The sequence below is a fragment of the Colobus angolensis genome, unplaced genomic scaffold, assembly GCF_000951035.1.
Source record: "Colobus angolensis palliatus isolate OR3802 unplaced genomic scaffold, Cang.pa_1.0 Scaffold380, whole genome shotgun sequence".
In the NCBI taxonomy this organism is placed as follows: domain Eukaryota; kingdom Metazoa; phylum Chordata; class Mammalia; order Primates; family Cercopithecidae; genus Colobus; species Colobus angolensis.
Genome location: NW_012117155.1, coordinates 2,222,657 through 2,238,612, shown reverse-complemented (window position 1 = coordinate 2,238,612; position 15,956 = coordinate 2,222,657). Strand labels below are relative to the sequence as shown.

Here is a 15,956-nt window from a genome sequence, read left to right as displayed (position 1 = left end):
ACAGGAATGGAACCTGACCAAGTGCACATTTTTGAAATAAAGATCTCTCTGGCAACAGTTTGAGGACTAGGCTGGTGGATTGAAGGGAGGTGAATCTGGAGGCAGGAAAGGTATTGAGGAGGAGATTTTGAGTGTTCCAGATGACAGCAGGTGGAGACCTGACCCTTCTAGGAAGGATGGGAGGCAGCAAATGGGGCTGTTGAAGAGGCAGGACTTGGTAGTCGACTGGCTGGCTCTGCAAGATGAGGGAAAAGGGGCAGAGAAATTTGACTCCAAGGATTTGGCCACAGAATCAAGATGGTGCTGCTCACTGAGGTTGGGGCTGCAGGAGAAGGAACAGGTGGGGTTAGAAGGGAAATTGGCCACATGTGAGGTCTCTAAAAGCTAGTGAGAGGAGAATGTCCAATTGTTGGTGACGCAGGGGCCTGAAATGCAGCAGGGAGCTGCATGGTGCAAGTACAGCCTGCAGAGACATGAGGACACAGATACAGGTTGAACTGTAGGAGTGTGGCGGTCCATGAGAGTGAAGACCAGAACCTTCATTCTCAGGGGCAGTTAGAGAGGGGTCTGCCCTCTCTATGGGGCCTCAAGATAAGGTCCCGTAAGTGGCAGTTGCATTTAGCAGCAGTTGGTGGTGATGTTGGCCTGATGCACTGGGTGGCCTGTGAGAAGAAACCAGATTGTGGTGGTTCGATGGATGAGTGGGAGGTGAGGAAGTGCACATTGCACGGCTGGACTATTCTATCAGGAAACCTAGGCTGTGAGGGAAGAAAGAAGGTTGCTATTTGTTTTCTCCCATAAAAGCAAATATAGATCTAACTGGTTGGATTTGTGCTCATTTTGGGGAATGACTTCGTATTGATAAATTCACAAATCAGAGAAACAAAAATAAACTTTTGTTGAGCAATGAACTTTTTCTAAGGGTATTTGAGAAAAATGAGGTCAAATGGTACAGTTCTTCTGAACAGGGGATTGGCCCGGGAGGTCAAGGCTGCAGTCAGCTGTGATCGTACCACTGCTCTCCAACCTGGGCAACAGAGTGAGATCCTGTCTGAAAAAACAAACAAAAACAAAAAATGCACACAAAAAACAGGGGATGTTTGGGGAACAGACTCCACCAGCTATAGCTGGACTGTGAGCTGCTCTGGATGGGACGGCTCTGCAGTCGGCCTGAGCTCCAGGTGCTGTGCCACGCACACAGTGAACAGGCATAGAGAAATCCTTTTCAAGTTCACTTGGCTGTGACTTCGATACGTCTTCCCCAGCATCCCTCTGTGTCCTCCAGACTGGTATCAAGTCCCAAAGGCCTAGTTTCAGCCAGTCAGGAGACGTAGTGCCATTTAGATACAAAGGTTCCCCTGGAGAGTGCCTTTAAGAGGGTGCCGGGCAAAGACTTGGTGGAGAAAATCTGTTTTTAGCCGTCTTACTATAACAGAGAGTTGGTTAAGGTGAGGAGGAGCTACCCTCACCTTTTATGTGAAAATGCATCAATTTCTGCCTTGGTTTGGCTTGGGCTACCTAGAGCTTGAGGTGGTAGGAATTATCCCCACACAGCTTCCCGGGAACTGATGCTTATTGAGCTCATCTGTGGACCCAGCGCTGTGAGAGACCCCTCCATTTAATTTTCACAGGAACTCTATGTTGTTTATGACTTGCTCAAAGGAGTACTTAGTGACTCAGAAGCCCATGTTCTTTCCACCACATCACACTGGCTTCCAGGGACTCAAGAGCTGAGTGCCCGGGGGTGTTTCTGAAACCAAGGAAATTAACTAGCTTATCTGTTCTAGTCTCCTGTCTTATGCTATTTACAAATAGGGAAAAGACGTCTTTTTCAAGATAGGGTGTATATGTGTGAGTGCCTACGTAGAGGGGTGGGCAGGCTTATTTCCGGGGGTCAGGCAACTTTTGCAGGACACTGAGGTACTAATAGAAGGTAAGATGTAAAATGACAGACCTGGTTGTTATTGGAAGTTGGCCTGCAACAGTGGGGTAAGAGACATCTTAATTCCCATGTGGTTGACCTTCACATTGGGAAGGAATACCTTCTGATCCAGGCCAAATTTGACATACCCACTACTAACACCTACTGTATTAGCTAGGGTAATGCTTCCTGCCTAAGAGATAAGTTCCCAGTTCTCCGTGACTTCACATACTGCACATTATAGCTCACATATGTAAAGTCAAAACATGTGTTCTGGTCAAAGAGGGCTTTCCCCCATGCAGGCATCCAGGGGACTGGGTCCCTTCCTTCTTGTGGCTCACCATCTTCAACACGCAGTTTCCAAGGTCTTTGTGCCCTGGCAGAAGTAGAAAAGGCACGAAAAATCACTATGGGGGATTCTTATGGGTCGGTCTTAGAAGAGGCATGCGCCGCTCCTGCTCGGATTCCATGACTTAGAACCTGGTCACCTGGGCTCACAGCTGCAAGCAAGGGTCCAGGAGGAAGGAGCAGTCCAGCTGGTGGTGAGCTAGCTCATCTCCACGACACCCACCAAGGCTCCAAAGACACCTCTCAGCTGAGCTTTCACTGGTGGATTAGATGCTGTTCTCATTTGATCTATAGATCCTAGCATTTTGGAGTTTGGTGAGGTTAGGAGAGTATCATGAATCAAAGGTCTTAGCTGGGCGTGGTGGTCATGCCTGTAATTCCAGCACTTTGGGAGGCCGAGGAGGGTGGATCACTTGAGGTCAGGAGTTTGAGGCCAGCCTGGCCAACATGGTGAAACCCCATCTCTACTAAAAATACAAAAAAAAAAAATTAGCCGGGCCTGGTGGGAGGCACCTGTAATCCCAGCTACTTGGGAGGCTGAGGCAGGAGAATCGCTTGAACCCAAGAGGTGGAGGTTGCGGGGAGCCAAGATTGCACAACTGCACTCCAACATGGGCGACAGAGTGAGACTCTGCCTCAGAAAAAAAAAAAAAAAAAAGGAATAAAAAGAATCAAAGGTCTAGACCAGAGACCAGAGACTACATCCCTGATGTGGTGTGCAAGACAGTAGTGCTTGTGTGCCTGTGGCCCCATCTGCTTTATGTGGGAGCAATATGGGTATGCTTATTTAGGGTGCCACCCACTCTGTATAGGAATAGTTGGAACACAGGATCTGAGTGTTCTTCCTGGGTAGGGCGATGTATGCTAGGCCCTGAGAGCTAAGATCAGGGAGCTGGTGCCCAAACTTCCCTGGGGCACTGAAGGATATCTCACAGGTGCCGAGTGGTGGGGGAGGAGTGTACCTGTGGTGAGTCTGGGGAAGGCAGAATAGGAGATAAAAATGGGGAACTTGGCAAGGCTGAGCTTTGGTGGCCTTCCTGAGGTCAAATGAGATTTGGAAAGAATGAGAGAAGCCTAGATGACTTTTAAGAAAAGATAAAAAATATTTCATTGAACCAATAAAAAACAGCAAATGTCTTTCATTGACGTAATGATTTGTTTATTGTATTTTAACTCAAAAGTATTTCAGAAAGTTAGCAAGATTTTTAATTAGACCACAGATTCTACTCCCTGGCCTTGGGCAGCTCCCACTTATAGGAGGTGGTGATGGTGGTAGTGGTGGTAGGGGTTTTTTTTGTTTGCATTTTATTATTGTTTTTGTGGTAACATTTACATAACATAAAATTTATCATTTGAACCTTTTGTTTGTTTATTTTGAAGCAGGCTCTTGTTCTAGTCACGCAGGCTGGAGTGCAGTGGCATGATCATGGCTTACAGCAGCCTTGACCTCCTGGGCCCAAGCAATCCTCCCACCTCAGCTCCCCAAGTACCACAAGTGGGACCACAGACGCACCCCACCACACCCGGCTAATTTTTCTTTGTTTTTTGTAGAGACAGAGTCTCACTGTGTTGCCCAGGCTGGTCTTGAACTCCTGGACTCAAGCGATCCTCCCACCTTTGCCTCCCAAAGAGCAGGAATTATAGGCATGAACCACTATGCCTGGCCCATTGGAACTATTTTTAGGTGTAAGATTTAATGGTATTAAGTACATTCATGTTGCTATGCAACCATCACTACCGTCCTTCCACAGAATAAACTGAAAGTTGGCACTTCTTTTTTATTTTTTTGAGATGGAAACTCACTCTGTCACCCAGGCTGGAGTGCAGTGGCGCAATCTTGGCTGACTGCAACCTCCACCTCCCAGGTTTAAGCGATTCTCTTGCCTCAGCCTCCTCAGTAGCTGGAATTACACGCACGTGCCAACACACCTGGCTGATTTTTGTATTTTTGGTGGAGACGGGTTTCACTATGTCGGTCAGGTGGTCTCAAACTCGTGACCTCGAGTCTGTACCTATTTAATAATAACTCTCTGTTCCCCACTTCCCCCAGGCCCTAGTAACCACCATTCTACTTTCTATCTCTATGAATTTGCTTATTGTGGGCACCCCTCACTGTTAGTTTTGAGATAGGCTGACCTCCTAGAAATTGGGATTCACAGTTCACAGTTTTCCTGGGCACCCAATGTGGGATCAAGATGATTCAGGTCACATGCAGAAGCGTCTGCAAAGTTTTTAGTGGTAAGATGAGCTCTGCGTGTGGGGTAAGATGTACGTTATTTTGTCAACCAGGTACACAGGTTTCCTTCTTGGGGACTTCACCAGCAGAGGATCCTGCAGGCACAGCTGAGATTTGAGTCGGAGGCAATGCCTTCCCCATTCTGCTCTGGAATGTGGGTGGGAGAGCATGGGCTCTGGAAGACACCTGCTGCACTGGACGCAAGGGCCCTGTAGTCCCTCAAGTGGAGCGGCTAAAAGGAACACAGCCTTGGGGGACTTGGCCCTGACCTGTCAACATTTAAGCTAATTCCTTAAATTAGCACAATGTCAGTGTTTCATGCAGGATGACCCTTTCTGTTTTGGAGAAAGATCACATTGCTAGTGCTGTATAGCCACGAAGGGCCCAGACCCTGAGTTCCACCCAGCCCTGAGCACTTGTTAGGCCTGGAGAAGATAAGATACAGGAGGCCCACCTCCTGTTGTTAAGATGGCCAGTCAGGGAGAGAAGACTCCTGGCCTTGGAATGTATATGTAAGAGGGGTTGTAAAAGTCATGCATGTTCCTGGTAGAAACTTTGGGAAATACAGAAAAGTATAGAGTAAAAGTATACTAACAGCTGTCTGAAATGCGATCCTACACACACATCACCACTGTTCACATCTGGCTTATTTCTCTTCTCCTATAGACACTGGACATTATTTTATGGAGTTGAAATTATATTGACTTCCTGGATCCATATCCTGCTCTTTTCACTCTGCATTATGGCATAAGCATTTTCCCATGGATTAAATGTTTTTATAAATATTATTTTTAAAGGGCTGCCTGATACTTGTTTGGTTGTACCATGACTTATAAGACCATGCCTTATTTGATATTTGTAGATTCTCCAAGCCCAGAATAACTTGAGAGACAATAGAAGTTAACTGATTTAATTTACACAGCAGCTTCAGAAAAGGAAGACCATACTATTTCTGTATATATGGCTCATATGGACTTGGGCTAAGAGCATGGATTTCAAAGTGAAATGGCCTGGGCTCATTTCACAGCATCCCCGCTAGCTACCTGCATGATATGGAGGTGTTTTTTCACCTCTGTAAAGCTGTCTTCTATCAAACAAGGGTGGTGAAATGAGACAGGGTGGTAAAGGCCTGGTACGCTGTGAGTGCCAGCTGTCAGTGTCCCCCCGTGGGCAGTGCAAGGGGTGGGCTGGGCTTGAACCCAGGTCTCCTCATGCCTAGGCCAGAGTTCTTTCCACCTCAAAGGCTTTCCCTGTTCTAGAAGGTCCTTGTAGAGAGACTTAGTGGTACAGATGAAGATATGGAGTGCTGGCTAGACATCCTTGTGGAAAATTTTAGATATATATATGTATATGATATATTTGCACACACACCACACATACATGTACATTTACATACACACATATACATACACATACATGTACACACACGCTACACATACACATGTACATGCACACATGTACACATGTACACATACACATATATATACACATTCATACATATATACACACATATACATACACACACATATGCATACATATATACATACATGAAATAATCACACATAGCAAACATAGTTGCATTACAGAAAAGGAAGATAGGCAAGTTCTGCAATTATTTCTCTCTCTCTTTTTAAGACCTTTGCTTTTTACAGAATAAAAATGAAAAAAGAAAGAAAAAAGTCATACCTCCCCCACGTCCACATAGACATGTTGCAAGGATTCCTTAGGTTAACACTGGTGAGAGTGCCTGGCTGGTACTGGGCCCTGATGACGTTGGCTTCCTTCTGCCATTCCAAGCACTGTGACTGGTCAGCATACAGGTGTTTCTTGACGCCAGGAGGGGAGGCCTGGAGGGTGGGCACTGCCTCTTTGGGACTTCCCAGGGCCTGGTACTGTTGAGTGGCTATAAGAAGCAATGGATGAGGTGAGGAAGGGGGAAATGTATGAGGCCCCTTCAAGCTAGACCAGTGGAGTCCACTAATCATTGAAAACAAGTGGGGAAGAGGGCTGAGGCCAGAAGGGCAAGAGCCAAAGAACTTGGGTTCTCAGCGAAGGAGCAGGCATAGAAGGCCAGGGCCTGCAGTGGACCTGGGATCTCTCCCCAGCACTCCCACCCTGGGGCTAAGTAGCAAAAGAAGGAAGGTTTGGGCCCTTGCTACCTCCTGGAAACTTGGTTGAGCTTCATGGTGAGTCTCTTGGGTACTCTTTCATTGGCCTTTCCTAGTAGGGGTTTCAGACAGCATGTATAAGAGGACTCTCCATGTGTACCTTCAGTGCGCATGGAAAGGGGCTTTGGCTTCCTGGAGGTGATCTCAAGGCAACACTCAGGAGTAGTAGAGAAAGCTTTGGAGAAGTGGAATTATCTAAGAAGTGGAATTGACTAAGAAGAATTATCTCACTGAGGCTGTCTTCCAGAGGAGGCAAGGGTAGAGCAGGCAGCCCCAGGAGGCAGTACACACTCCTCTATTTGTGGAAGTGACCGAGTCAAGGCTGGGGACACCTGGATGGAAGGAGATTACCAGGAAGACAAGGTGGCCCTCTCAGTCCCTTCCCAACCCTGGAAGTGCTCCTTTTGGTCAAATTGGGTGCCTAGTGCCCTGGTAGGTGGAAAGCCAGCCCTACCTGGGTCAAGTGGGAAGACAGGGTCTGTCAGCCCCACCTGGGAGTCAGGTGTTCCTGCCCATGGTGGGCTCTGTGGGGATGCACCAGGTGTGGAAGGCATCTCCCACTGCTGAGCCCCTGGCTGGCTCCTGTCACATCTCAGGTGTTGGATTCAGATGGCCATGACTGAGGGTCTTCTGTGTGCGAGAGTTAAAAGTGGAGCTTTTTGTTTCCTGAGCACCCTGTGAGTGTGGGGTGAACACCCCACTTCATTGTCAAGAAACTTGGGCCTTGCTCCAGAGCTCCTTAGTGACATAGAGCTTGGAGAGGGAAAGTTTGAACAGGGCTGCTTTGCAGTATATATGGCAAGAGGGTTTTGTGTTTAGATTGCATTGACCTTGAAACAGATTTTGTCTGTGAGCCTCAAGGGGGGGGTTGAAGAATGAGCTTTTCTTCTGGGCCAAACTGCTGCTTTGTGGGAAGGTTCTGCCTAGTGTCCACCCCATCTCTCCTTAAGTTTGTATAAACTCCATCATTTATTGAAAGCCTGGTTGCACTGTCTGATATGCCATTTGGGAGAAGCGGCTCAGGGAAGGCAGGAAGCAAGCGTGGGAGTCCTAACTTTGAGGCACCTGCAGACCGGGATGGGGAGGCCCCTCCTCTCATTTGGAGAGGTGCTCAGGGACTCTACATAAACCTTGAGCTTGACTCTCAGATTTAGTGGGCTTAGCCCATTACCAATGTTGTTGCCTGCAATCTGGGGCCCTAAATTTTAATTTTTAGCAGCTAGAGGCAGGGAAAGGAAATGGCTTTATGACTCATGAAGTCACATAGGCAGGGGAGCAGAAGAACCACAAATAAGAGACTCCACTTGGCAAAAACCAAATTGCTTCAAGGCTATTCTTGGAAACTTAAAGCATCACTTCTTGTTTCTTCCCAGAAAATACAGAAACCCTCATATTTCTGTCTAGTTGGTTTTATTTCTGTTGCATATCAAACCTCAAAAAGACAACAGCTGGGTGGTGGTTAACAAGGAAAACTTTAATAAGAGCTAGTTATCTAGGGTCCTCTGATTTAAAAAAATTCCTGACTACCTTCTTTTGGGGTGAGGGGAAGGATAGCCACCAAAGGTTTTGCACCCCAGTTCTCTGGAAGAAAGACCTGAAGCTCAGACTCACTGAGTCCTTCTGAGTGCTAGGTCAGCCCTTCCCAGTTCATTCCCAACACTATCCTGAATTCTGTATGTTTTCAGTTCATTACCAAAACTACTTTCTATGAGGTTCCCTAGTTATACACAGGAAACTAAAACCCAAAAGATAAATGATTTGTCCGAGTCTACACAGAGAGGAAGTGAGTTTGAACTCAGATCTTCTAAATGGAAGGCCTTTGTCCTCTCGTTTTAAAGTATACAGGTTGACTATGCCTAAACTGAAACCTGGAGTGCTTCAAAATTTGAAGCTTTTTGAGTGCTGACATGACGCGCTAAGAAAGTGTTCATTGGAGTCTTCTGGATTTTGGATTTTTGGGATTTGGGATGTTCAATCAAGTGAGTATGATGGACGTATTTGAAAAACAAAGAAAGAAAATAAAAATCCAAAACTCTTCAGGTCCCAAGCATTTTGGATAAGGGATACTCAACCTGTATATAACTCCTTGACCCAGAAAGCTAGTCTCAGTAGTCTTGAATGGTGTTTTTTTTTTGCCTTTCCTTTTGATATGATGATGTTTGGGCTGTTTGAAGAATCATAATGAGTATTGGTTATTGCATAAGTGATCTCACTGATTCCTTAGAGCTCTATGAAGTGAGAACAGGTGGTCCTCTATATCCATTGGTCGCACATCACAGATACAACCAATTGTGGATTGAAAATATTCAGGAAAAAAAAAAAACAGATGGTCCATCTGTACTGAATATGTACAGACTTTTTTCTTGTCATTATTTCCTAAACAATGCAAGGCAATTATTTACATAGAACTTCTATTAGGTATTACAAGTAATCTAGAGATGATTTAAAGTATAAGAGAGAATGTGTGTAAGTTATATGCAAACATGACATCATTTTATATAAGGGACTTGAGCATCTATGGATTTTGGTATCTGCACGGGATCCTGAAACCAATCTCCCACGGATACTGAGGGAAGCCTATGTTATCCCTATTTCACACGTGAGAAAACTGAGGCCAAGAAGGATGAGACAACTTGCCTAGGGTCACACAACTAGCAAGTGCTTAAGAGCAGATTCACACTCAGGCTGCCCTGACTCAGAATATTCTGATGTTAATCCCATGAGGAAAGCTACCCGCCATGGGTGTTGAGGGTCATTTTTAAGGTCTGTGACCTAACTTGGAAAGCCAGTTGTAAAGAGTGAGACGGGTGTTTAGATCCAGGGTGCCAAGTCTGAGCCTGGTACGGGCTGCTGGGCTACACATCCAAGCTGCGCTTATCTTCTCCTGTCGAACCATCTCCCTCCACCTCCCCTTCTCTCACTCTAGATAAGGGCTGGTTCCTGGAGTTCCCACGCCTATCTAGCCCTCAGCACCAGCACCACCTTTAGCTCTTTTTCCACTGGAGCCCGAAGACGAAGTTGTTCATTCTTCTTCTGGAGGAGGAGGGGTGGCCATTGGGGTGCAGAGGAGACAGCTTCTTCCAGTTTGTAAATTATTGTTTGACTTGATGCCTCTAAACTGTTCATAATTTTAGACAAGGAGGAGTTGGCAACTTGGAGAACTGATTTACAAAACTATTTTCTAAACTGGTACATTTCCCCAGGTACAAATCTGCCTCCTGTGGGGGATGCAGCGTGCATTACCACATCTACTGAGTGCCTCCCGGGACCCGGCTCTGCCGTCATCCACATTTCTTGCCCTTCACAGCTACCCTGCAAGGATGAGATTATAACTTGTCTGTTACAGTAGGGAAACTGAGAATCAGAAGTGGCTTGTATGAGGCAATAGCTCTGAAGCCTTTCAGTTTTCTCTGTGCCACTTGCCTGTCCTCAGAAGAGACTGTAGTGTCGCGGGCAAGTTCAAATAGCCCTGTGTTTGTTGGCCAGCCACTGCAGCCTTTGTTCAATGCTGGGCACAGAAGTGGTTCCAAAGATAGATAAAGACTGAGAATGTTAATACGCTCTGCAAAGCAAATGAGTCCCGCCTTCTGTTTATGCTCTCTGGGTGGCAAGCATTGCACATGGGGAAAGTGGAGACACAGTAGGAGGCAGTGTTTATGTGAGTCATGCCCAAGTGAGCAGAGTGGACGCTCACAGAGCCCAGAGAGCATCTGTGAAGGAATCCATGCTCGTCGCGCCAGGCAGGGCACAGAGCCCGCTTTCTCAGTCTACTGAAGTTGTTGAGTGTCATAGACCAGGGTCACTGGGTAAGGCCTCATGGAGGAACCAGCCTGGGTAGGGCAGGGAAGCTGGCTAGGCCTGAGCAGGGAATGAGTGCTAGTCTCCCTTCAGCCAAGCTCAGTGCCAGGCACCTCAGCAGCTCTCCAGGAAAGAGGGAAGGGAGTGTAGGGCCCTAGGATCCCCTTACCCTCAAGTCTGGGCATCCAGTGTCTGAGACCTTGCCTGCCCCAGCAGGCTCCTCCTGGCAGGTGGTGCCCAGTGGGCTCCTATGCTCCTTTGCGTGTGCTGTTCTTCCCCCTTCTCTTCCAGCTCCTTTTCTCATTGCTGCCTGGACAGCCCCTTAACTGCCTCTTCACCCCCAGCCTCCTCCTCCAGTCTACTGCTGCCCTCTCATCTTCCCAAAGACTTGTCTCTTCCTGCTGCTCTGTCTCCTGCTCCTCACCACCCACTGGAGAGGCCAGGCCCCCTCCTTGGCCTGGAGGGGACATCTGCCACCATGTGCACTGGACATCCCCACCACATGTCCTCACAAATCCTGAACCTTGAACATGCTGTCATTCCACCACTCTCCTGCTCTTTCCACACTCACATCCCTGTGTGAGTGTCCACTGCCCAGTCTCCTAGTAAAATAAATTATACTAGACTTTAGACAAGGAGGAGTTGGCAACTTGGAGAACTGATTTACAAAACTATTTTCTAAACTGGTACATTTCCCCAGGTACAAATCTGCCTCCTGTGGGGGATGCAGCGTGCATTACCACATCTACTGAGTGCCTCCCGGGACCCTTTTGACACTTTCCTTTTGCAGCCCCTCTGGACTCCTCAAGGCTCTGTTGGACACCGCCTGCTCTGGGTTTCCATGCCCTTGGTTCATATTCTACAAGCACTTGCCTGTGGTCTTGTAATCCATCTTCCCCTGTGGGCAGAGCCTGAGCCTACATATTCCCAGCCTTTTGAGTGGTGCCCAACTCTTGCTAACGCACCAAAAATTGTTGCCGAGTGAATAAGTAAGAGATTAAGGAGGAAGATAAACACCATTCTCTGCTTTTGGTATTATAAAACCATCCCACTATTCGAACTTGTCCACGATAAACACTGCCCCTCTGGGGAGCGCAGAGCTGCCGTGAGGCCTGTGCTCTGTGTGTTGCTGACCTCCCCTTACAGGCCTCATTGGCGGAGCTCGGTCTGCTGTGTCCTCTTGCTCAGAGACCCCTCCAGCCCTCCTGACAGCTGGGTCAGCCCCAGCTCCTCCACATTTGTCTCCTTGCACCAGCTTTGGATTCTGGAAAAACAGCTAGTGCTTTGGAAAATCAGCACTACTTTATTTTTGTTCCTTTGAAACTTAAGTGACTTTTCTAAGAAAAGTCTGAGGTTAGAATGGTGCAGAAAGGACCATGGCCAAAGCCCAGGCAAGCTATTTTTGGGATGTGAATGAGCACCCATCGCATTTTTCCCTTCCATCAGCTGAAGCACTTGTTCCAAATAGTTCACAGCCTGGACTTACAAAGCACAGGCCCCCTTTGCACAGGCGGAGGAGGTCCACGTGTCTCTGTCTGTCTGTGAGTCTGACTGAGGCAGATGGTGTGCTTCCAGCGATACCAGGAGCAGAAGTTTTGAGAAGATACTGTCATGTGTGTCGTGGAAAGCCCTGCCCTCTGGTAACTAATGAAGAAAGACTTTAAAGCTGGGTATCTAAGGAGAGGTGGGCAGTCATGAAATCTAGAGAGATGTTCTTTGGAGTTTTTTCTGTCTGTGCATTAGCGAATTGTGGCTGGGTTATATTCACATCAGCCAGCCAACTTGCAGCACCAAGAATGATAGACTTTCAATGGCACTATATCTAGGGTACTTTTCTGGGAGTTTTTCCCTTTTCCTAGTCACTGTTTGCAGAACCACTTGACGCAGAGCAAGATTGACCAGGTACCATTGTCATTAGCCAGGGCATAGCCTTGTGCAGTGTGTGGTACTTTTCAGCCAGTGAGAGGAACAGAGTATAGGGGAGAGATTACCCGCAATGCCACATTGACAGGCCAAAAGGCACAATTCTATATCTTTTATAAATGTTTATGTTTAGTATTGAACACTAAATAATATGATTAATATTTGAATGTCTTAAAGAAATTGTATTTTTACTTCTCAGCACCCATCCCCCACCCTACCCTCATTGTCCAAAGCTGACCTCTGCCTCCTCCTACTGTCGCAGGTGTGACGTTTCTCCAGATACTTCATGCTGTTCGCCTGTGTCCTTGCCACACCACTGCCACACACGACTCCTGAACCATGGGGGAAAACGAGGATGAGAAGCAGGCCCAGGCGGGGCAGGTTTTTGAGAACTTTGTCCAGGCATCCACGTGCAAAGGTACCCTCCAGGCCTTCAACATCCTTACACGACACCTGGACCTAGACCCTCTGGACCACAGAAATTTTTATTCCAAGCTCAAGTCCAAGGTGACCACCTGGAAAGCCAAAGCCCTGTGGTACAAACTGGATAAGCGTGGTTCCCACAAAGAGTATAAGCGAGGGAAGTCGTGCACGAACACCAAGGTAAGGAGAAACTCTCCTAGTCTTACCTTTGCAGGGCATGTGGGTTGACATTTAGGAGGTTAGGAAGCTGTTGCCATTTTGGCACTCTAAGGTTCTTGGGTGTGGGTGTGATGTTACATTGTTTTCCTCTGGTAAAGGTTTCCTTTGTCTCGAAGCATCAGCTTTTCCTGGCTGGGAGGTTCCCTCCACTCGTGCTGTCTCCAAGGGAGGGAAGCCAGAGGCAAAGTTGAGGGAGAGAAGCCAATGCTTGATATTACCCCCACTTCTATTATTCCTGCTGCCACTACTACTACTTCTGGTAGCTGCTATTTATTGAGCAGCTTCTAGGTACAAGGTACTTTATGGCCATGATTTCCATGAACAGCTCCAGTAGTCCTTCAGGCCATTTTAGAGATGGGGAAATTGAGAAGTCAGTTGTGCCCAAGGTCACACAACTAGAGGGCAATCTTGGTCCGTCTGATTCTAGGGCCTAAGTCCTAAATCTCAGGGAGAGGCATAGTTAGAGAGTTGTGTTCCCCTGGGTGTGGACATTTTAGAAAGATCCCCTGGTTTTGAATTAATTGGCTAAGAAATAGGTCTGGGTCCTCACTGCCTCTTCCTCCCTATCTCTTTCTCTTCTACCTGATACCCCTGCATTCTCCACCTGCCCACTCCCTTCCTCAGGATGCATTTCTCTACCTAGGACTGCACTCATAGTTAAGCCTACACTAACCGATTGCATCCCCCATCATTTGGCCATAGACAGCATCGGCGAACATAGGCTCACTATCACAACCTTTCTCTGACATTTGTGAAATGCCCACCACCAGATAGGCAGCTGAGAGTGCAGGCTTCTCAGCTGACTTCCCTGGTGGCCGTTGGGGGCTATCAGCCCTGAGCACTGGTTCAGGCTGTGTGTTTAGGTTAAAATCGAATGTGCTGTATTTAGACCTCACAGGAGGTAGCTCAGCTAGAACCCTAGGAATTCCAGTTGGTGCCAATCCCAGGACAAGAGGATTGAACTCTCCATGGCAATCGGGACTGTTGTGTTTCTGTTTTGGTGATGAGAAGCTGTTGAGTCCACCATGGGATATGCTGCTTTCCACTGCCCCAGGGGAGACAGCTGCCAAGCTCCTGTGAGCCTGGGGCACACTGACACTGCGGGACATAGGAAGAGCATTCCATCAGGTTGAAACAGACCAGTCGCCTCAGTCCAGAGCAGGCTAGCCATCCAGGCAGTACCTGCCCATAACCTGCCACGTTCCAGCTAGGCAGAAGAGATGGGGGAGGTAGGGAAAAGGAAGGGGGAGGAGAAGGTGAGACCAGTATCCTGGGTGCTACTCCTGGCCAGTGCCTCCCTTCCTCGTTGTTGTGGCTTCATAGTTCAGAGTTCACTGGGTGGCTCTTCAGATTTAAAGGAGGGGAAGCTTTTAGCTTCCAAAGTGTCACCCCTCTTAGTAATTGTGTATGGTGGCTTCTGTTTTTTAAAAGTCCCTTAAAAGTCAGGTGGCCCAGTTGCACTATGTTCTTTCACAGAGGGTTTTCCGAGCTCTGATTTTATTAGGGAATGCTATTGCCCCATACACCCAACATGCTGTGGCTGATGAGGGACCCTCTTGGTGATCTGAAGACAGATTGTCACAGGGAGTCAGTGAGTAGAGGGATGGAATGGAGGGCTGACCACCAAGAGGAGACCCTTCTTCCAAAGCGTACTAGCCAGTTACCTAGCCAGTGTGGCCAGCCTCTATTTTACAAGCTTTGGTAGCTTGAAATAGAACAGTCATCACATCTTGTGGTTGGCAGGTCACCACTGGCTTCTGAGATAGTGGTGAGATAGGGAAAGAAAGCACCTTTTGTTAGGGATGCTGGGTAAGGTGCCTCTTGCCCAGGATTTTTTATGCCTTTCTTGTGAGGAGGAACAAGGACATTTTTCACATGTGAGATAACCCATCTCATAAAAACCGCCTGAATGCTGAGGAGTGGAAGATACATTTGAGAATGCATTGTAAGTATGAACTCTGACTGTGTTAGGCTACTTGAGCTGTGCTTTTCAGAAACCCAGCTCAAAATTACCACAAAGAATGGGGAAATCATTGACTCATATTAACAGGAAGGTCCAGACACTTTAAGTCGGGGCCTTAACTTGGATGCTTGGATGCTTTGCTCTCTATTGGCTCCGTGCTTCTCTCCTGCAAACACATTTTTCTCCGTGTTTGAAGCCTCTCCTTCACATCTTTATAGCTCCATTCCAAAAGGCTGGAATCTGTCTCTTCCAGGTCAATATTGAAAAAAAAAAACCATTGAGAAGGATTCTGAGTGGCCCACCTCTGGATTTATTATGGCCAAAGCCAGGGGAACTGGTTACTGTGATTGGCAGCCCTTTCAAGCATCACATGATCGACGTGAGGGAAGAGCAGATCCCCAAGGATGTGGGAGTGTGAGACAGATAAATAACAGGTGTCCTGGACTGGGCGTGGTGGCTCACACCTGTAATCCCAGCACTTTGGGAGGCCAAGGCAGGTGGATCACTTGAGGTCAGGAGTTCGAGATCAGCCTGGCCAACATGGTGAAACCCCATCTCTACTAAAAATACAAAGGTGTGGTGGCGGGTGCCTGTAGTCCCAGCTACTCAGGAGGCTGAGACAGGAGAATCACTTGAACCCAGAAGGCAGAGGTTGCAGTGAGCTGAGATCACACCACTGCACTCCAGCCTGGGTGACAGAGCGAGACTCCATCTCAAAAAAAAAAAAAAAAAAAAAGAAAGAAAGAAAGGAAAGAAGGAAGGAAGGAAGGAAAAAAAATCACACAAAAAATGGGTGTCCTCTACAGTGACTATTGATTTGTATTCTGGCCATGATATAGGCTCCTTGCATATCACATTCATGTGTGGGTGTTTAATGGCCAGCTCCATGAGGCCGATGCTTATACTCCTTGTTGTGAGTCAAAACACAGAACAGGGGTCCTCACCTCTTCCAACATG

The 15,956-nt window shown here is 47.4% G+C and overlaps 1 protein-coding gene across 4 annotated transcripts in view; it reads left to right on the top strand.

The window, feature by feature from the left end:
- The window catches only part of MICAL2 (microtubule associated monooxygenase, calponin and LIM domain containing 2), a 126,896-nt gene that overhangs the window by 9,741 nt on the left and 101,199 nt on the right, over nt 1-15,956 (top strand). For all 4 annotated transcript variants that reach the window (XM_011954274.1, XM_011954277.1, XM_011954276.1 and 1 more), the window contains exon 2: nt 12,657-12,997. In XM_011954274.1, the coding sequence (XP_011809664.1) occupies nt 12,734-12,997 (264 nt within the window). In that variant the 5' untranslated portion in view covers nt 12,657-12,733. The remainder of the gene's footprint in view (nt 1-12,656; nt 12,998-15,956) is intronic.